General features: G+C 35.1%; 2 protein-coding genes across 2 annotated transcripts in view; both read right to left on the bottom strand.

Moving 5' to 3' along the window:
* LOC125660785 (receptor-type tyrosine-protein phosphatase kappa-like) lies at positions 1-18,878 on the bottom strand. Its single transcript, XM_056146743.1, has 19 exons — positions 18,743-18,878; positions 14,441-15,509; positions 14,049-14,179; positions 13,508-13,674; positions 13,101-13,188; positions 12,922-12,998; positions 12,790-12,826; positions 8,232-8,329; positions 7,993-8,121; positions 7,252-7,394; positions 6,343-6,478; positions 4,195-4,344; positions 4,016-4,109; positions 3,234-3,307; positions 2,991-3,116; positions 2,289-2,411; positions 1,656-1,780; positions 1,397-1,532; positions 1-998 (listed from the first exon to the last, which is right to left on the bottom strand). Exons 2-19 carry the CDS (start codon positions 14,575-14,577, stop codon positions 927-929), a joined length of 2,043 nt encoding a protein of 680 aa, XP_056002718.1. The 5' UTR covers positions 14,578-15,509; positions 18,743-18,878; the 3' UTR covers positions 1-926.
* LOC130049759 (multiple epidermal growth factor-like domains protein 10) overlaps positions 15,304-23,006 on the bottom strand; it is a 14,101-nt gene continuing 6,398 nt past the window's right edge. Inside the window, exons 5-7 of the mRNA XM_056147738.1 lie at positions 19,184-19,318; positions 18,776-18,877; positions 15,304-15,509 (exon numbers count right to left, since the gene is read on the bottom strand). Coding sequence (XP_056003713.1) covers positions 15,304-15,509; positions 18,776-18,877; positions 19,184-19,318 — 443 coding nt within the window. The remainder of the gene's footprint in view (positions 15,510-18,775; positions 18,878-19,183; positions 19,319-23,006) is intronic.

The raw sequence follows: 23,006 nt of genomic DNA on the forward strand, positions 1-23,006 counted from the left end.
TTTATGAATGATATTAATCACATTTATTCATAAAAATCATAAAGCAATAAATTCATATCCCTAATATAGATTGTACAAGTAGTAACCGTGGTGACTTCATAATTTATGAGAATGGTTTGTATGCTATTTTCTAGCTTTCTTGGTAGTGTATAGTGTATACAATGTGTTCATAATCAAACCTTTCTATCTCTGTGTACGTGTTTGATTCATTATTGATGATATTCTCTGTTTTATTTTGACGAATTTACTTTTCGTAGCATATTGGATTTTTCATCTTAATTTTCAGTAAATGAAATAAGTTCGCTGAAAAGAATATATTTATGCAATTTCTGATTAATATTTTTGTGCATCTACATATAGTGCCTCATTATAAAAACATTGTAAAATACAAGAAGCCGCCAAATTGCGAAATTTTAGTAGACCACTATATAGTCCTAGTGTAGGATATCAAATATGTCAAGATACAATTTACGCAAAAGGTGTATATCTAAATGCAACAATTTAAGAACAGATCAATTTGCATAGTATAAATCACATTCAATTCAATTTACGAAACATATATCGTTTTCTTTTTCCAAACGATGGATATATAGAACGCGCACATTTTTTCTTTCCTTACAACAATTTCTATTTTAAATCATTAAAAACAGTCAAACGCTGGAAAGACATACTCAGAACTTCAATTCATATCTAATGATACAGTTCTATTTGATTGAAAATACTGTTTTAAAGCGATGATACATATCAAAATATATCAAATAGGACTTCAAAGAATTTACAATATACCGTCAAACTACCGCATTGTATGATAAACTTATCAAGCAATAAAAACGAATTCAAAACGCTGAACACTAGCATAAGAAAGATAAGTCTAAACATGGTAAAAATTCAAACGTTTGTTGGACAGATTGTAAGTCACGTCTTCGTCACATATTTGCATATATTCCATCTTCAGACAGAAACAGCGACATCAGGTGGTAACAACGTCTATACGCCTCCTACAATGTTAAATCTTTCATTAGACGCACTAGGTTGACATACATACAGTAATAGTGGTTTATAATTACTTGGATAAATGTAAGTGTTTGGCATGAATCTCTATGAGTTATATAACTTATAAAATCACTGATCGGATGAAAACGCAACCTATTTTCCTATCGATTTATTTAATCGCGGAACCGGACAGTAAAATATATTTTTCAAATATCGATGATCACATGACTTTACAAACTGAAGTTAAACGAGAAAATAAATGCCAGTCATTAAAGTGGTAATTACATTATTTTAGCAACTAGTGTTCCATTGACTCTTACAATATTATTTGTACCAATTTCTATATGAAATATCTGAGTCTGGCTTATCTTACATTTCATTAATTTCCCGCGTCTATACTAACCAGGTCCGTGATGACTTCCGGTCTCCTGGTCTGTATCTGTCTGACCGCCGTAAATATGTCCACTTCTCCGTCCATACGAAGCTGTTGTAGGGCGTTATGTAAAACACAGAATATCCCTGTTGCTCCGGCACCGTTCCTAAATAGTTGATATGAAAAACGAAAACATGCGGAAGTATGTCAGCAAAATAGACCTTGAATGTGAACAGACCGTCATAATCTACGAAATCACAATAGCAACAACATTTCATCACGGACCTACCTGCTGATAACGATCATGGTAAAATTGGATTCTTTTCCCTTTTCCAGCAATAGGTCTGTACCTTTGAGCATGGAATTATCATTCCCTGAAGGCATTTGAAATACATCAATGGTCCTTTTTTGCTCCTATTTATTAAATGAACAGAACATATACCTTTTGTATTTCCTTTCATAACTCATATATTCTACAACAGTTATTTACTAATTCACTGGTATCAAAAAAAAAAAAAAAAGAAAATAAGAAAACGCGATAAATTTAATAATTCGGAAGAAGAATAAAAAAAATAAGAGTTACACGGGATCGTGGACACACCTGAGGTGAGATCAGGTGCCTAGGGGAAGTAAACATCCCCCTGTTGACCGGAGACAATCGCCGCGCTATTATGATATTCGTTATATTATTGTTTAGAGTTTCACGTTGCTTGATATTTATCATTTACAGAGTTACAGAAATGAAGTAAAAAGTGGAAATAACAGTCCAGGATAAATATAATAATTCACAAAAAGAATAAAAAAAAAAGAGTAATGTGGGGCCCTCGAGCGCTATTCACCGGTCACACTCATAGCAATATTGTGTTTAAAGTTTGACTTTCCTTGAAAAAATATAGCAATTCATCAATGGTGCTACTCTTACATTGCATGAAATTGTTAGGCTGTCCTGTGAAACGCCGTTCATATCGCTCCCTGTGTTTCCAGTTCTGAGGATAAATGGTGGGCAAGACTGAGACAATCCCCTCCTGGGAAGCCACGCGATATCCTGGTATTTATAAATAATGTTAGCGATATCATATATGAACAGCTCATATTTGTGTCATACATAGAGTTGCAAATGCCATCTAACACAACAAAACGATAACACACTAGGGAGTCATAAAACCGTAAAGATAACGAACAGAGATCAATTCTATTATTGTTAAAAATGAGAAGTACGGAACACAATATTGAAAATTGTATTGTATAAACAAATACGTGACTGAATAGAACTAATTATATATAAGATATACATTTTTTTTTTAGAATTTTGTACCATCGGAAACATGATTTAATGCTGAAATGTTTTTTGGCGAACAAAAAAATAAATAAATAAAATGTATTCAGAAACGATTCCAAAGTCTTAATGTGAAAATTCCACCTATAGAAAATCAGCCAGTTATTGGTTTATCTTCCATTGTAGTGAACGTACATCAATCACACCGCAGTATGAAGTATGGATTAAATGTTCATCGAATAACAAGGGAAACATGGAATACATTAATATTCTATTTCTTGATGCATGTAAAAAAAAAAGATTGCTTAGGTATATATATTTCTTTTTAGAGTTAGGTGAATATAATACCTCGGAATTGTCATTCAATATCACCATTGCCTCAGCGTCATGGTCCATGCACAATCTCCACAGGTCCACCTCGGTACCAGAAAGGGGCATTTGGGTCATGATAAATCCAGTAGAGTTTGTGAAAGACTACAATGTAAAACAACATTTCTAAGACCTTAGACATTCGTAGTTAAGGTGCTCGCGGAAGTACCACCATTCTATACGATCCTTGTTTATTCCCTTCTATACTTGATATTTACTTACCGGTACCCTGATAGCATTTATATAATCGTTTCTTCCTTTTACGAAAGTCGTAAGGAATGGTTGATACTTTGAAACTGAAAATACATCATGACATAGTAAGTACAACAACACAACGCTTACTTGAGTACGAACCATCTAGTATATCATAATTGCGGAGACAAGTGCTCTAACAATCATCTGCTTCTCGTTTGGTTGATTGTCACACTATTACATCAGCCAATTCCCGTGGGGATCAGGGTCATCATACATTCTCTGCACCCCTTGTTTGTCGTAGGAGGCGACAACGTGGGGCTGTCCTTCGGATGAGGCTGGGAAAATCGAGACCACTGTCACAGCAGGTGTCATATGTGAAAGTCTCACCGACACTAGTGATGTCACCATATGATCAATCACATAACTCCTTAAGCAATACAATATATATAAACGCGGACCCCTGCAGATACCATATGCGAGATTAAGTGCCTAGGAGGATTAAGCATCCCCTGTCGACCGGTCAAACTCGCCGTGGGCCCTATATCCTGATCAGGTAAACGGAGGTTACCCGTAGTCAAAATCAGTATGCTAAGAACGGCCTAAAATCGGTATGATAAACGTCAGACAGCATTTGACCCAAATGAAAGGTTATGAGAAAACAACAACAACGGATTTAATTGATTTGTTGATGCAAATCACTCTAGGTACCTATGCATGCATTAGATAACGAGGTATATACCATAATATTCGAAAAAAGGAAAAATAATATAGACAACCCTTGGTTTCAAGAATGAACAGAACTGATATACCTGGGAGTATGTCCATGGTGACATTCTTCTCCCTGTTTTCTGCATTCTCAGCTTCTTCATTTTTCTCATGGACGGGTTTCAATTCTGATAAGAACTATGAAAAAAATATTGATTTTTGTTTTCAACAACAAAATAGGCCTGGGAGCATTGTATTTCTGTCTTCTACGTATAAAATATACCTTAAACTCTTCGTAAAGATGGCGTTGATTCAGAGGCGATGTGTCATTCAGCAATTTGGTTGTTTTTGCTAGAAAGTCGCTTTCCGGCACCAATGTATTCTTGTCTTGAAATCCACATAGTAATGCTTTATGCAGAAATACATACTGTTCCTGAAATTAGTGTTGGAACAACTATATTACTCCAAGTATTACCTGCCTATCTGTGTAAACATTTTTTCAATTTTATCGGAGAGAGAGAGAGAGAGAGAGAGAGAGCGAGAGAGAGAGAGAGAGAGAGAGATCCGATTCCCTCATTAAAAATTCTAATATGAAGTGATGTGAGGTGGTCATGCGATTGTAAGATGGAAAACGTTTCTCAAAAGATTTGATCATATATAACTTTGCACGATAATTAGGTTAGCCGTTCAGGTAAAGAATCTAAAGTTAAAATAGGGCAAACACTTATCCCTCGACACAGTGTTGGGTCAGGTAAACATTCTATGTGGACCGGTGACACCCGACTTGAGGACCGTTTCGCGATCAGGTAAATTAAACAATCCATAGTGAAAACCTACAGGTAAAAACAGACTCAAATCGGCAACCCGTATCTTATCTATTGACAGGCTGTGTTTGGAGATGAGAACAACCAACGACCACATAATTCGAGATATTTCGATCTAAACGAGACCGCAGAAAACCTCTCTAACACCAATTAACCTGTCGACAACCCGTCTCGACTAAAAAAAACTGAGAGCATGCACAACGTATTCTTGTGTATCGACTAGGTGTAGTGACATCACATGAATCAGGCTAGGGCCATGTTATGAAATTGATCACTGTTCCTGATATCCATCTTTCATAAACACAACATACAGACGACATTTGAACACTGTTACATACATATTGGAAGTAAACGACAGAAAATCTCAAGCTATCTCACAAGATATGACCAGCCTCCAGTTTGCCACCAACATCCATGTCCAACAAAATATGCAACAAACATTGCTTACATTGAGGTGTTTGATGATGCACCGTAAACCTCGTTATGTTCGGAGTCCACTAAATGTGTATGCAAGGTGAAGATAACGAACAGTGATCAATCTCATAACTCCTACAAGCAATACAAAATAGATAGTTGGGCAAACACGGACCCCTGGACACACCAGAGGTGGGATCAGGTGCCTAGGAGGAGTAAACATCCCCTGTTGACCGGTCACACCCGCCGTGAGCCCCATATCCTATATCTAAGAGAAACATACAATCCTAGTCAATATACGGTACATCATGCTTACTGGACGATCAATGGGGAAACAGATAAAACACTTCTTCTGATAACTGTATGTGTATTGACGAAGGGAAATAAATATTTAACAAGTCAGAAAACCAAATGATACCAGTGTCAAAATTAGATCTGGTGTTTGCTATGCCGATATTTAATGTTATTCTAAAATATACCTTACAATCTATAGTTTTTCTTGACAACAATTTTATATAAAAATCAAACACGCATTAATATGACTATTTAAAAGTATGCTTGCTAAGATACAAGATGAAGATAACGAACAGTGATCAATCCCATAACTCCTATAAGCAATACAAAGTAAATAGTTAGGCAAACATGGACCCCTTGATACATCAGAGGTGGGATCAGGTGCTTAGGAGGAGTATGGATCCCCTGTTGACCGGGCACACCCGCCGTGAGTCGTATATCCTGATCAGGTAAACGGATTTATCCGCTGTCAAAATCAGTGTGCCAAGAACGTCTTAACAATCGATATGAAACACGTCAGACAACATTTAACCCAATGCGAGGTTGTAAGATATGAGGCATTGTTTTGATTAAATGTCAAAGATATGAGAGACGTTAACGTGTCAATTGTGCTCATTTGTTTCTCGAATGGCTGTGATGTTATGATTAAACGTATATTTCGCGTTATACTATGATATTATGTTTTGTTTGATCGATGTCATTGCTTCCAATGCGTATCAATACATATTTAACCTTTTATTTTAACTAGTATGTTTAGACTAGGAAGGGATACCGCAAACACATACATTAGAATTAGTAATTCATTAGACAAACCCTTCCTTAAGGTATATTCGTTATAAGAAAATAGCACGATTTTGTTTCCAAAATTTTGTCAGTATTTACAGATATATTTTTCTTACCGGTGTTTGGACCATGGTCATTCGGTCCTCTCTCATCTTTTTCACAAACTCAAAAACATTGATCCTTTCTGTTTCTTTTCCATGCTTAAGTAACGAGTCCAAAGCAATATAGGTGCCCGTCCTTCCAACCCCAGCACTGAAAACAATTGTCATCCATGCAGTCATTATAAACTTGTGCATCACTGAGCAATTACAGAAATGTGAAGATAAATCGAAAACGACCACGAGTATCTGTTTTGTTTAGAAAGGTGGCGATAACGAACATCAATTAATCCCATAACTCATATAAGGAATACAAAATAAAGAGTTATGTAAACATGGACCCCTGGGCATGCCGGATGTTGTACCAGGTGCCTAGAATGAGTACGCATCACCCATCGACCGGTTACATCCGCCTCGAGTCATATGTCGTCATCAGGTATACGGATTAATTCTTAGTCAAAGTGTTAATGATATATAAAGGATTTCTTGCATTAACAAAATGATTTGTAAACTTGGTTTAATGTTTATTTGCGTTTTCAAAAAATATCGTAAATTGGTTTTGTTTTTCATAGCTGACGAGGATATTTCCCGACGTTCCTACAGTGTGTGATCACACGCAGTCTACTAACTTATGCAAGGGGTGTGAATAAAGTTTGTCAAATTTTAATGACTCGCAAAAAAGAAATGAAAAGAAAAACAACAACAATAACATCATTGAATTAAATAAAATAATCCTCACTTTGCATCCCAAATCTTAAATCTCAAATAATCACCATCATTCACTTCACTTTCGTAATGTGACATATTCTCTCGTACCTCAATGTATGTAAAACTAATGACCTTTTTAAATGAACATGTGTTCAGCGTGGCTATAGCTATAAAGGTCATTATTTGAAATGACAATAAATAACAATAAAACCCACTGACCTGCAGTGTACTAAGCATGGTGTACCCGGAGAACATGCCCTGGTTACGACTGAATGAAATTGTGCAAGTCCCAACTCTTCCGGGGTCCCGTGATCTGGCCATGCGATATAATGGAACTGGGAAATTCTTCTCTTGTTGGGTGACTTCATGCAAAAGAAGGTAAGGCTCAGTATGATCTTATCAAATTTAGAAAAAAAGTCGTGCATCTTCATTGAATCTAAATGACGTAAATGTAAATTTGGCTACGTTTGATGTGTCCGTAGATATTTCAAATGAGCATGTACTACACTGTACAATGCATATCAAACGCATCGAACACACGTATTGTATATACTTTTAAATGTAAGTGAAAATTGTATGTATGATTTATAAAATTATCTATGATATAAAAAGAAAACTAGTTTCATCTGTAATTCTAAATATGATTTTCTTCTACAATGCTGTGTTCTAATATACATTTCAAATCCCAAGTTAATCACTAAAATTAATATCTTGGGAGTTTGGAATGCAAGTATATGAACGCTTTTTAATAGTCTTTGTGCAGACGATGTCTCGATTTTGAAGACGTAAAACAACAAGCAGACGCTCACAATGGATATTCTACGAAATAGTGCATATCGCTTACCAAAGAAGCTGAAAAGCGTGTTCGCATAAACCACAATATTTTCCCTTTCGTTTGAATTAATTATGATATACCTCACATATAGAAGACTATTTTATTTTTTCTTGATATTAACATACGTTCTTCCGTTGCACAGAAAGTATCCGAACGATGTGAAATGAATACGCAGTCTCCTTAACCAAAGTTACTTTACATGGTCCAACTTCCATGACTTTTCCCTTTTCAGGCCAATACTGAGTACACTTGTTCTGAAAGAAATATCGCAAACTGCGTACAATATGTTCAAATGATTTTTAAAAAAATTAACGCCGAGAAAGAATTTGATAATGTTTTCAAAGTTACATAATGTTTTTTGTACCTTTCCATTTTCTATCAAATTAGTCAACATTACAATTGTTTCGATGCTTTCTTGCCAAATCATTCTCCAGAAATCTGTCAGGGTGTTGTTTTTTGGACCTGCCAAGGAAAATAAAGATGGAAGTGTTATCACGTTATCAAAAATAAATATATCTTGAGTAACATTAGTTATCTGAAATATCAGATCTTGGGGACTACTTTTTTATATCAATAGAATGGACCCCGCCCCACCCCCCACTTTTTGGAATCCAGTGATATTCCACTGAAATTAACAGGGTTTTCATTGATGATCAAAGCTCTTCCGTGTTTTTTAGCTACGAAATTGTTACCCCAAAACTTATATACCAAACTATTTTTCAATCAAAAGAAAGTGTCACAAATTAGAAGACATTTCACAACCCTGGATAGTGTTTTACAGTAAATGCATAACAATAATTCAAACCTTAAGAATTTACTTTAAACAGGATTTCGAGGGTATTCTCATATAAATAGTTCCATTATTATTCATCATTTGTAAACGAAGAGCACTAATCTTCAAATTCAGGAATGACGAAATTCGATGATATGGATACACCCTTAGTTTGTGAGAAAACTTGACGTAATGGGGTATATGATGAACGGTATCCATATTTGCATATCCTTAAATGACTACCTCTATAGTGTTATTCAAAGATAATGCAATCATTCGGTTTATTCGTTAACGGTTTATCTATATTTTTTCATAGTTAGATGTAAACTACTGGAATCTAATTGAATGATTAACATTGGAGACAATACCAAATGTTTCACAGTAAGAGAAACACACATCCCTCAGAATTTTTCACTCACATGAATGCGTCATCAATACAAGTAAAGGACAGTATAATTTAGACCTATGTTCGGCGCTTATGGTATTTGGACAGGAATATATCTTTATCATGTCACACCTGCTGTGACAGATGGCCTCGGTTTTTACGGTCTCATCCGAATAACCGCCCCATTTAGTCGCCACTTACGACAAGCAAGGGGTACTGAGGATCTATTCGAAACCGAATCCACACGAAACTACTAATGACTGAAACTGAATGTAAATATTCGAAAGTAATTTTTGTTAAATACACAATGGTATGAACTGCACATTTCCATATATATATATATATATATATATATATATATATATATATATAATCCAAATAGAAAGAGTTGGTATCACACAGTCAAAATAATTCAATAAAAAAATCAGGAAAATATACAGTTCCAAAATATATTTAAATCACTAGCGCTTTCTGGATTTTATTATCCATCCTCAGGTGAATACAAATTTTATATAATGAATACAAAGTTGTTTATCTTAGAGACGTCTATTGTGACGTCATGACGTCATGATAGTCTTTGCGAGGAGGGAATACATACATGACATCATAATACAAAAAATTCGGGAAAGGTGACTTGGACAAAATAAGCATGAACATTAACATGATAAAAGTTGATAAATTAAGAGGTTTAACAATCAGAATTGATTAAAGTTTGTTTAGTTTAGGAGAAAACAGTTTAATGAAATAATTTTCTTTAGCAAGTCTCATGGATGTTGATTCTGTTTTAAGTTTATAAAATGGAAATACGCTGTAGTTGCCTCTAGCACAGTTGTCAAAGTGTTCGCTGCATGGGGTATTTCTTGTACTGGAATCGTTAATTTGTTGGCGATGGACACGCATCCTCGCTGTTAGTTGTGTTCCGGTTTGTCCAATATATTCCTCGCCACACCCGTTGCAAATAATGCAGTATAGTAAGTTTTTCGACTTGCATGACATGTTATCATTTACAGTAAAATATGTTCCGCATTTAAAAGTAATAGAAGGTCCTGTTTTTAGGAAGGGACATGTACCACACCTTGAATCACCACATGTAGAAACTGCGTATTTTTCAGGCGTTGAATTGAATTTGGCTTTTGTTAATAATTTTTTCAAGTTGGATGGTTGTCTTTGGCTGTGAAGTAGGTCGGATTTGGGAATAATTTTTTGAAGTTCTAAATCACGCTCGATAACTGTAAAATTCTTCTTAGCTTCCTGAAAGATATTTATATGTTTTGGGTTGTAAGTTGTTATAAATGGTATTAGGAAAGGATCGTGTTCTTTTTCTCTTGTTGTTCTAAGTGTATGCTGTGGAATTTTCTTTGCTTCATTTATGGCTGAAAGAATGAGTGTTTCCGGATAATTCTGCGCAGTAAGAAATATTTTCAATTCTGCCAGTCTTTGGTCTTTAGTATTTTCATCTTTAACAATAGTGCAAATCCTTCTGGCCAAATTGTACGGGATATTCCTTTTAGTGTGTGTAGGATGACATGATTTGAAATTCAAATATTGGTGTGTGTCCGTCTTTTTGTAAAATATATCAGTTAGGATGTTGGTTTCATGTTTTATCACCTTGATGTCCAAAAAGGGAATCGAAGTATCACTGTATTCCATGGTAAACTGGATATTTGGATTGAGCGTATTCAACAAACTGTGAAACTTGATCAGGTCTTCTTTGGATTTTTCCCAAAATATAAAACAGTCATCTAGACATCTTTTCCATGAATTTCTCAGATTTTGTCCAAGCTCTTGACTCATTTCCTCATCGACTTTTCGATATAACATTTCTTCGAAATATCCCATTACTAAAATGCTGTATGCAGGGGCCATTTTAGTTCCCATAGCTGTTCCTTTGATTTGTTTGTAGAATTCGCCATCAAAATGAAATGTGTTGTTTTCCAAAATGAATTTTATGGAATCTATAATAAATTCCATTGAGAAATTTCTTGGGATAAGTTCCGGGTGTTTTTCTATCCAAAAAGTTATAGCCTCTATTCCAAAGTCATGTGGGATATTTGTATATAAACTCGTTACATCAAACGTTACAAGTAAGGTAACTGAATATACTATACTGAAAGACTATCATGACGTCATGACGTCACAATAGACGTCTCTAAGATAAACAACTTTGTATTCATTATTTAAAATTTGTATTCACCTGAGGATGGATGTTAAAATCCAGAAAGCGCTAGTGATTTAAATATATTTTGGAACTGTATATTTTCCTGATTTTTTTATTGAATTATATATATATATATATATATATATATATATATATATATATATATAATATGTATCAGCGTGTTACCCTTTTCGTAAAGGTTAGCTAGTTCTTAATCATATTAAGTTTAAAACAGTGATATATTATGAAATATTCTAAATTTCAGCATTAAGCACAATGGAATAGGTTGGCATCATTCATATGATGTAAACCTATTTCAGTATGGAGATATACTGAAAAAAAAGAGTACAAGAAACAGTACAAAATACGCCCGTCGGACAGTGAAATTCAATCTGGAGGCATATTGTGCACTCTGAATTGATATACCGCACATTTTGAATAGAAAAGCCTTAAATTAGGGGATGGTGCACCAATCCATCTTACATGTGAACTGATTATGTATTTCTCCTAGAGTGATGTTGAAACAAAATGCTGGTGCAATATCTATCTATGATGATAAAAAGTCTAAGAAACCATTTGATCTACGTTTAGCCCTGAAGTAAATTTAGGTCTTGGTGCACCAATTAACATGAAGTGTAAACTGATGATGTATTTCTCTGAAAGGGAGGTTGTGACTCAATTTCAGAGGAATACTCGTGACCATACGAAAAACAATCCTGAAAACTGTTTGAACTATTTCTGCCTTTAAAGTACTGGAGGTCAGTGTGCTCTAATCCAGCTGAAATGTTAACTGAACTTGTATACCTCTGATAGGAAGCCTTTGACTAAATATCAGGGTAATATCTGTATCCGAAATAAAAAAGCCCGGAACACTGTTAAAAGTAGGTCTAGGATGGACCAATACAGCTGAAACGCTAAATTGAGCACGTATTCCTCTGAAGAAAGCCTATGGCTAAATATCAGGACAATATATGTATCCATAATGAAAACAGACTGGGAAACTGTTTGACCTATTTTTAGCTGAAAAGTAGGTCATGGATAGACCAATCCAGCTGAAATGCAAACCGAACTTGTATTTTTCCAAGAGGAAGCTTCTTACTAGATTTCAGGACAATTTCGGTATCCATGATAAAAAATAGACACCCACCAAACAAAACCGTACAACTATTTGCCCTACTTTTAGTCATAATGTGGGTCACGGACGGACAAATCAATCCAACTGAAATGCAAACCAAAATTGTATCCCCCTGAAAAGAACTTTAGATTTAATTTCCAGGGCAATATCTGTATCTGTAACGAAAATCCCGGAAAACTGTTTGACCTACTTATAGCCCTAAAGTAGGTCAAGGCTGGACCAATCCAGCTGAAATACAAACTCACTTTTACAACTCTTAAGGGATATATTGTGAACAAATTTCAAAGTTGTACATACATCCGCTATGGGAAAATGTCCGGGAAAGAGGACCCGGGACGGGCGGGCAGAAGGCCATCCGCCAACCAGCCGGACAGATGCAGGACAGCGCCTTAACATTACACATTATTTCTAATGACGGGCGTGTAATAACTTTCACTAGAAAACCAATTGTATAGATACACGTTTTCCATACCTTGTGCTGCTATGTAGATTTTCTCGCCATTGCAATCCTGAAATCCCATATACAGACTTTTGTGAGATCAATAATTATAAAAAGAATTTTAAAAAAGTAAATTTAAGAGGTAAAACATTGAATACTCATTACCTTAATGAAATTTGCATTAATGTAGTCATTCTCGGAATCACTCCACTTTTCTTTGAGTACCACTCTGGAATGTTCGTCTAAAACAGAAATTGCGATCTTCCACTTTATATTCTGTTTCTATGGCTGCACTAAAATTATTTTAAGGTTATTTTAAAGAAAACATGAAAAATACACTTTACATGGAAATGTGGTTTTGAAGCGATTTTTAACGACATTATCCGTCTTCTTTGCAGTTTGACAGATGTTGACGTCTCCAGGTGGAAATTTCTGTCAATTGAAAAAATGTTGTATTGAATATTTATGCACAATAATCGATTTGACAGCCAAATGCCACCAACCTAATACCCACTCAAAGTCGATGTTTCTTAACATGGGGATTTCATACCAAGAAATATGAAATCATTGTAATAGTAGTTTCTATCTATTTCGTAAAGGATCGAAATAAAGTGTTTTGCCATTCAATACTGCCCATTTAAAATCATGTAGATAATGCATATCATGTTCTTCGTTACATGCTAGAATTGACTAACGCTAGAATAGCCGTAATTCCTACTTTCTTTCTGTATGATAGTGATATACTCATTACCTTGTATTCGTGGAGAAAAGTGTTGTTCTCTCCCTCGCTCTTTCTCAGAATCACGTCCTGTAGATCTTCAATTCGTATGTCTGTGTTGATCTGGACTGTGTTGTAATACCCACCGTCTTCAGTCTCTTTTATTTCCGGTACATTGCATGATGCATCTGATTGAGTTTCTATCAAATAGTTGTATTTAATCAAATAGGTTGAAGATATTTCACAGACAGGGACTAAGTTCGTTTGGGCTCGAAGTTTATGAGATCATCAATATAGAAAAGGTTCTAACTTTGAACAGATAGAAAAACAAACTACCCTTCGCTTCAAATGCCTCAACACTCAGAAACTAGGTATGACATGCATAATTCACCGATCTCCTTGCATATATTAATGTTTTAATTACTTGCATGCCAAATTTCAATCCACGGGTTCTAAAAATAAGATATACCCATCATCGTTTTCTCGATTTCAGCCGTTTAGTTTTACTAGGACAGTTACCGGTCCAGGTCACCGGGTGGTTTTTTACCCTTGACAACAACAACATTCAGACTACCTGTGATGTTTTGATGCGTACCACTGATGTTTGCATATTGATTGGCTCTGCTCTTGTTTAATCCTTTTCTGAACGTGAAGTTTTGGACATCACTTCTTTCACTTGCACTATCCGATTTACTCATTCGGCGCCTACAAGCATAAACAACTAGTGCTATAATTGGAATACCTTTAACAATTTCTTTACTTTACCTATAACTGCAAATTGAGATCAAATGGATGTTCTGTTGTCATTTTTTTTTTAAAATTTAGAATTATATGCCATCAAAGTACTGCATTATGATATACGAGGATAACATATCAGTGAGGTAAACGTGTTAGGCTCAAGGTTACATATTGATTCAAAAGACTGTTTAAAAGATTTATGATACATACGTTGTCTAAATGATATACCTTAGAATTATAATCAACACAGCTCCAAGTATCAACAAGACAGCAGCAGTGGATACCGTTCCGCCTATTATTGCTTTTTGGGAATCCGCAGTACTAACTTTTAGAGAGTGAACTGAAACAGAAAACTGAAAATTCATACCACTATAATTTACACTAGACACGTTGACTTGTAGTATATGGTCACTCTTTAACAACTATAATCGAATCGTTTCAAAGAACATTGAAACACGTGACTTGTTTTGTAGTTCTGCAGATATAATTAACTAGACCACATGGATAACAATGATTAGGGAGTGAATAATTGGTCGCTGACTGCACTTACATAATATATTCGGACCCAAATCGAAAAGATCTAATTGTCATTGATTCATGAGATGAATTAATATATGAGTTCGTATAATATTGAATTTAAATATTGAATTGATCAATAATTATCATCTCTTGTTATACGGAATCACCCCTTTCCAATGAAAACAATATCCATTTTCATAATTTCCGGAACGCAAGTTTTTTTTCCTGGTTCAAACATGCCAATGAAATCAAAAATTTTCATTTCAGCAATCCATGTTTGCCCAACTTTTTATTTTGCATTGCTTATAGGAATTATGAGATTAATCGCTATTCGTTTTCATTACCTTTCATCTAAATGAACGAGGACGCGATTGATAAGAATTAGGAAATGTCATTTTAAGGGCTATGTATTCAATTATTCAATCATTTTGATAGATAAATGCGATTGGAAATAATTGTTGTCTTGTGATCATTTTGAATTCGAAGTTTGTGAAATAAATTTGACACAAGCTGTTCCAATAAAATTTCGTATGGGTGTAAAAACACCAAGAAACATAGACTAATACAAACGTCTACATATTGTAGAAAAGGTGGCTTATTGTTTGTTTTTTTTCATTTATGTTCAATTTTATCCAGTTACCATCGCAGTGTGGTCCCTCCCATTCCTGTTGACAGCCAGCAGAGCAGTTCCCTTCGGTTTTCTCACACACGGGTTGTATTGTTTTACAATGTCCACATGCATTATCACAGTCACCGCCATAAAATCCGTCAGCACAAACTTAAAGAAAAACCCAAGAATGATACTTGTGATGAGTTTGCTTTGTAAATATTATAGTATGACTCATTTTTTCTACATATGATCAACATTACGAGTACAACGTTTATATTTTACACGATACGGTATGTAACAACGAAACGGTGTAAAACAATTTGTTACACATCACATCATGAATGCTAATGTTATATAACAAAATTGTTTTTGTTTCATAGCGTTTTCATTCGTGCTACGCTTTGTAACAAATTATAAATACCGTCTCGGTGCAACAGTTTAGAGTTATTTCAGGGGAAAAAAAGCCTTGTAGATTCTTTTGAGTGGGTATATGTGCTTGACTTCCATGTTAATTCACACCCAGTATGTCAAGGACGATATGAAAACTACAAAAACATTCATCTCTTGGATATGGAGGTTTTAGGGTTAATGCTTCAATACAACAGCTGTAGTCAACTCCCCATTGGGTCAAATCCTGTCTGACGTGCTTCATAATGATGATTAGGCCTGTCTTGGCACACTTATTTTCACCACGGATAACCCCGTTTACCTGATCAATATACAGGACTCGATGCGGATGTGGCCGGTCGAGAGGCGATGCTTACTCCTCCTAGGCACCTGATTCCACCACCTGTATATCCAGGGGTCCATGTTTGCCCGATTTTCTATATTGTATTGCTTATAGAAGTTATGAGATTGATCGTTGTTCTTTTATTTGCCTTTGTATAATAGGCATCATGCCTATCACAAAATACTCCTCAGATTTATCTCTCTATATCATTATATCCCCCTCTCTCTGTAGGATATATTCAACATATTGCGCATGAAAGCATTTTCTAAACATTGTGTGGGGGTAATGTGCTGTGATAATGTTGATGTAGCGAGCGAAGCATGGCATAGTGATTACATTAAAAACAACTATTGAACTTAGTCGAATTGAAATTGAAAATGGTTGCGGGACACAGACAGAAAAATATATATTCTACTTCCATTGCTGATATGCTCTCTTTCAATCAATCAACCTTCCTATCTCAATCTATATATCAACCAATTAGACTAATCAATGGATTGATGAATATATCACAATGTATTTCTTTTTGTATTCTAATACATGGTTTCAGGAAATATGTTGACATTATCAAAAAAGGACTGTCAGATATCATGCGATTTTATTGTTCGTTTGTTCCTATTTGCCTCGAGTTAAAATGTATGAAACTGATTAAAGTGTTCCAGAAGTTTGTTTGTATTTTCCCGCGTTGCAACTACCCATATTGCCCGAGAAATCCAACTCATGTCTTAAAATCGCAAGTACATAGCGGGCGAATATAGCACTACTTTGCCATATTTGTGTGTACGACGGTCAATCAATTAAATTACAATTTACTGGTTGCTAGTCTCGATGCAAGGTGTTTGTTGCAGGATTATCCGGAGAATGAAGTCATCTGCAAGATTGATTGTTATTCTCAAAACCTCACATGTAGATCGTTATAACAATCTAGTTCGTGAATGCAGCCTATCACTGGGTCAAATGTTGTCTGACATGTTTCATGCCGATTGTTAGGCCGTTCATGTGACATTGATTTTGACAACGGATAACTCCGTTTACCTGATCATGACATAGAGCTCAAGGCGAATGTGTCCAGTCGAGAGTGGATAATTGCTCATTAATCTCTGGTGTGGATAGAGGTCCGTGCTTGCTCAATTATTATGTGTTGCTTACAGGAGTTATGAGATTGGTCACTGCCATTACCATAACCTTTCATCTTTCTATGTCTAAGATGATAACTACGTTTTGGCGCATTAGCACCCGGCTTCGTTGTTCTTTAAGTTTTTGAGAAATTGCGGTTTGACTCAAGGATGTTGAAAGACGGAGATTTTGAACACATGTGAAATGATGAAGGTGGAACAGTTTCATAGACACCTATTTCTATAAGTTTGTACATGCCAACAAAACAACAGCAACAGTAGCGACGACAATATCACCACATAAATTCTCCTTTTCTGATCTATGTAAATCAGAACTAGTAGAACAAAAACTTCACAAACATGACAAAATACGGACATACAGATACATATTGACAGACATAAGATAGACAGAAAAACAGAGAAACATATCGTAACCCAAATATACGTATCCGAGAATAACTGCAGATTGATCTCTTCATCAAATATGTTAAAATGAAACAAATATTAAATGTTGATTTACATACACTGATGCAAATGAATCTATAAGACTATTTTCCTCGGAACCACATCCAAAATGGTACAGTTTTCACACCGTAATTAACAATTTGCTGTATATCGTTGTCATCCGCAGAACGGTGTGTAGCAATTTGTTACAAAGATCAGCATGAATTATGTTATTTAGCAGAAAACAAAGGCCTTAATTGCCTCCGAGTCGATTCGTCCACGATTTGCAGCAAGGGAGCATATATACAGCACGATCTCATGAACTTTAATTTTGAATGTTTAAACTATAGTGAAACAAAATGTACCTGCATAAGTATTAGGTTAAAATAAGTATTTGCTGAATTTAAAGGTCACCAACTAGGGATATGACAAATCAGTTGGAGGAATTAATCCATAAAACTCCCAGACGACAAGCTCTATGTACACTACGAAGCTTTCCTTTTTAGTGAAGTTGAGTTAAAGTTATCTAGCTAATTAGCACAAACTCATAAAAATCACCACGGGGGTGTGCATTTCATTTCTAATCAAGTAACCAAGTGTACATGTATTTTTTCCGTTGTAGAAAAATTGATAATCAGCATTGTGAATTGAATCATTAATGTTTAGTGGAAATAATTGGAATACCTCATAGAAATGAATAAGAACAGCATTATTAGTATATTTGATTTTCTATAGATTTTTTCCACCATTACACGCACAATCTTATTTTGCTTTCTGTTGTTGAGAGATTGATTCTTTCAATTCGGGGTTTAGAGTGACAAATAAAAAACCCAAAGATTGAACGTTTAATAAACTCCAATTGAATGGTGAACAATAGATACACTTTTTTGAACTGTGAACGAAAACCCTTTAAAGGGAAATGCATGGAAAACGAGCGCAGAATGCTTGGTTTACGAATAATGATCAAATAAAATGTAACGGAGAAGTAGAACTCGGGTAATAGTGATTTGATTATAGTCATGTTTACCCTCAGTTTATGAAGTAACATTAACATGATCAAACAGTGAGGTTTACTTTGTAGTATAGGATTCAGATGTAAGTTAATTTTTTACCATCGCATTTTGTTCCATTCCAGTGATCCTTACATCCTTTTGGACAAATCCCTGTCGATTTGTCACAGAACGTTCCTGTCTCACAGTGTCCGCATGATTCAGAGCAGTTCAGTCCATGAAATCCGCCTTTACACACTGAATTATTGTGATATTCTTACTAATATTAATAATAACATGCGTCATTTATTGCATTATCATAGTCTACAGGTTTTATTTGCCTCAACTATTTATTACTGAACATGTTTATAAACAAGTAAAGGTATATCTTCATATATAATGTTTATTGTATGATAAGATGCAGATAAACAAACTTTGAATTTAACTTAGTCGATAATTAATGCTAAAACGAATAAATCCACTTCATAAACATGGACTAAAACATATACTTTAGAATAACCAAAGTTATGATTATATATAATGCTATATACTCCATATTATTACCGTCACATTTGGATCCACTCCAGTGATCTTCACATTTATTTGGACACGTCCCCGTCATGTTATCACAGAACGTCCCTGTCGTACAGTGTCCACATGCTTTGGAACAATTCATGTCGTAGAAACCATCTTTACACACTGAATTATACCAATCATTGAACTTTAAAATCATGGCATTTGTCATTTCATATCAAAACATGGTTAAAATGTTTTCACTTGACCCACTGCATGTTATTACAGGACGTCTCTCCCTTATTACATCCGCATGATTAAGACGAATTCATTTCGTAGTATCCTCCTTCGCAACTAGGTTAAGGGCTTCCATAGTAAAATGCACAATACTCATGGCGTGAATTTGCACCTCAAATTCACAGGTATCATTGCACTTGTTACGGTTAAAAATCGAAACAATACATCCCATATGCTGACCGTGACTGAGCTACCGTAAATCCCCCTCATGGTAATTCCCCGTGACGTCAGTTGAATATCACGTAACACTTTGTTTTTGGAAAACAGCAAGAGGCCCTATTTGTGAACAAAAGTTCAAGTTCATGCGGGTAACCAGCTGAATTGTTATTGATGTACTCAGAAAAAAATCCTTAACATGAAAAGTGTTGAGAACAAATGCATACTCAAACTAAACATGCTATAATTTAACAACATATCAACATTCATCAGCGAATTACCGGGGTTGTCCACATTCTTATACACATCATACCGTTAATATACAAGGCAGAAATTGGTCCCCGCATTTTTCAAACGCATAAATATATTTAAATCATAAATCAGAAAAATTCATATTATTTTTTATAGCAGATGAACCTGGACTTCGCCACTGTTTCTGTAGTATGGTATTATTTATGTACATGAGGGGATTTTTAAACGCATCAGTCATTCAGATTAGGGACGATTTCAAGGTTGCAATATAATATGAATATCACCTTTGTGCATACTATACATTAAAAATGGAGAATGATTTGATATCATAAAGGAATAATGTATATATTATATATATATTCATTTGACAAGATATATTTTCACGTATACAGCTTATGAATTGATAACAGTAGTAAATAACGACAACATATTATGAAACTTTCCCCGCGATGCAACTATCAGAACATGTACGCTGTGACGTACTTTTTCCATGAGACGTCATATGGTACGAAGTGCAGAGATGTACATTTATAACAGCACTGTGATTTTTCTAGAATAGCCTTATCTGAGCTGCGTTCACAAACTAAATTATAGTAGTAGATAAAATGTCGAAAGGATTCTCTTCAATTCGTTCAGCTTCATTCGATGGAAATTTAAGGTAGCGAACAATGGTCAATCCCGTAACTCCTATAAGGAATGTTAAGTACAGTTGCTGTTGATGAAATAACTGCTCATATTGTCAAAACAGTCAAGGTTTTAAAGTTATTTTCGGGAAATATCGTGCAATGTGTTGAAATATCATAAGCTTTGATGTTGTTAGTTGGAGGAAGTGTTTCAAATTCATAAAAAGTTCTTTAGAATAGTTTAGAATCTACATTTGATTTGCACAACTTTAAGCATATGTTGTAGCGAAATATGTTTGGGGTATCACAACTTTAATGGTATCAAACATAGTTCAGAAAGTATTTGTTTGAATGGAATCTGGAGCGCCCATTCAACGCATACTGTGAAAACGAACCTGGATAAATTTTGTTCAAATACATTTTTTAAGCAACGTTGACCAAATTTGTTGCAACTCAGTTATTACGTGGTCCGCTGGATGATGCATGCAATAGATTGTGAAATGATTTTATTATATGAAACGTTGCAACAATTCATTTTCGGGCCATATCACTTACATTAAGGGAAGGTTAAGTGTCGTTTTGCATTTCTTGAATGATGACAGGTGAAGATCACGAACATTGATCAATCTCGTAACTCCTATAAACAAAACAAAATAGCAAGTTGGGCAAACACGCTTTCCTGGACACGCAAGAGTGGGATCATGTGCCTAGGAGGAATAATCATCCCCTGTCGACCGGTTACATTCGCCATGTGGCCTAAATCTTGATCAGGTAAACGGAAACAATAATAATACTAATAATAATAGTCTGATTTACCACAATTTCACACTCAGTTTATGAAGCTTGCTGTAAAAGGAGGTAACATAAATCAACGTATTTAGATGTGACGTGTGTTAAATGACGTGGAACGAAGTGGACTTTAAACACATACTGATTAAATTTCCACGTATAAAGGTAATTGATGATGAACTTCGATTTGCTTGAAGGAGTTATGACATTGATCGTTGTTCGCTGTATCCACCTGTCATTGCTTATATTGATGAGTTACAATGTTACTTAAAAGTGTATGGGTAGTATAAAATTGAAATTTTCAGATACGTTTATAGCAGTATACTTTGATCAAACACTCAATGAGACAAAGTTAACGAAATTAAAGTTATAATATTTTAGAAAACTTTTAATTGTCATACCGTTACATTTAGATTCATCCCAGTGATATTGACATCCCTCTAGACACGCCCCAGTCATGTTGTTACAATGCGTTCCTGTTTTACAATGTCCACATGTTTTAGAACAATTCTGGCTATAAAACCCGCCTTCACATACTGAAATATAGTAATCATTGAAAACAAGTTGAATTTCTATTATTAGAAAAGGCAAATGGAATTAGATATGTTATTTTAATGGATTTATTGGCATCTATATTTATCACTTAACATTATCTTAGACTATATTTGTTGATGGGCATCATATAACAACGAGTGAAATGTGGATGTTTGAATGCAACACGAAATCCTCAACCAACTTAAAATTAATGATGTACAGGCTCAAAACAAAGAATTCAACTTATTTGAAGTAAACTAACTAAAAGTTAATTACATAAACACATGTGATGGTCTTACCGTCACATTTAGTTCCGTTCCAATGATCCTGACATCCGCTTGGACACGCCCCCGTCATGTTATTACATAATGTCCCTGTCTTACAACTGCCGCATGACTCAGAACAATTCAGTCCATAAAACCCGCCTTTACACACTAAAGCAAAGTCCATATTACTTTTAAAAAATGGCCTTCATTTTGTTCACACACATTTTATATAATTCTGAGGGGAAAAAATGCAACATATATATGCGCATGTGGTAAAGGAAAGGGAAAATGTGTTTTATATAATTTGCAGGTCCTGTCCAGTGTTTACTGTTAAACTAAACCTAGTTCAAGTATTCAACGAACACTCAATTAAAGTAAACTGTACCTAATCGAAATCAACGAATTCGTTATATATACTACTCAAAATTTGATAAGGATCACTAGGTTATATGTTTGTAATTTACCACTAACATAACAAAAGACATACATTTGACTCAGAAACGTGTTTACTCAGGTTATGAATGAGAATTCATGAACGGCATGAACTTTTATCAATACGGAATGCTTGAAATATGATAACAACACCAAAAGGCATTTCATTACAAAAATTTAGCAGAAAACCAAAGAAAGAATTACGCAGTTTTTGGGGGTAGTCCATCATTACACTTAGTCGATGAAGTGTCAATACCGGGTATGGCCTTCCCTTGCATCAATGACGGCTTGACAACGTCGAGCCATGCTGTCAATAAGCACTCGGATGTTTCCAATGGGAAGGCTGTTCCACTCTTCCACGGGGGCGTTTCCGAGCTCTGCCAGAGTCGTGGGTTGTGCTCTACGGCGTGAAAGGGCAATCTGCAGCATGTTCCATACATGCTCAATCGGGTTCAAGTCCGGTGAGTGCGCTGGCCAGTCCATACGGACAATTGTATCCTGCTAAAGGTACTGCTCCACCACCCT

This window comes from Ostrea edulis, chromosome 8 (assembly GCF_947568905.1).
Source record: "Ostrea edulis chromosome 8, xbOstEdul1.1, whole genome shotgun sequence".
Classification (NCBI taxonomy): domain Eukaryota; kingdom Metazoa; phylum Mollusca; class Bivalvia; order Ostreida; family Ostreidae; genus Ostrea; species Ostrea edulis.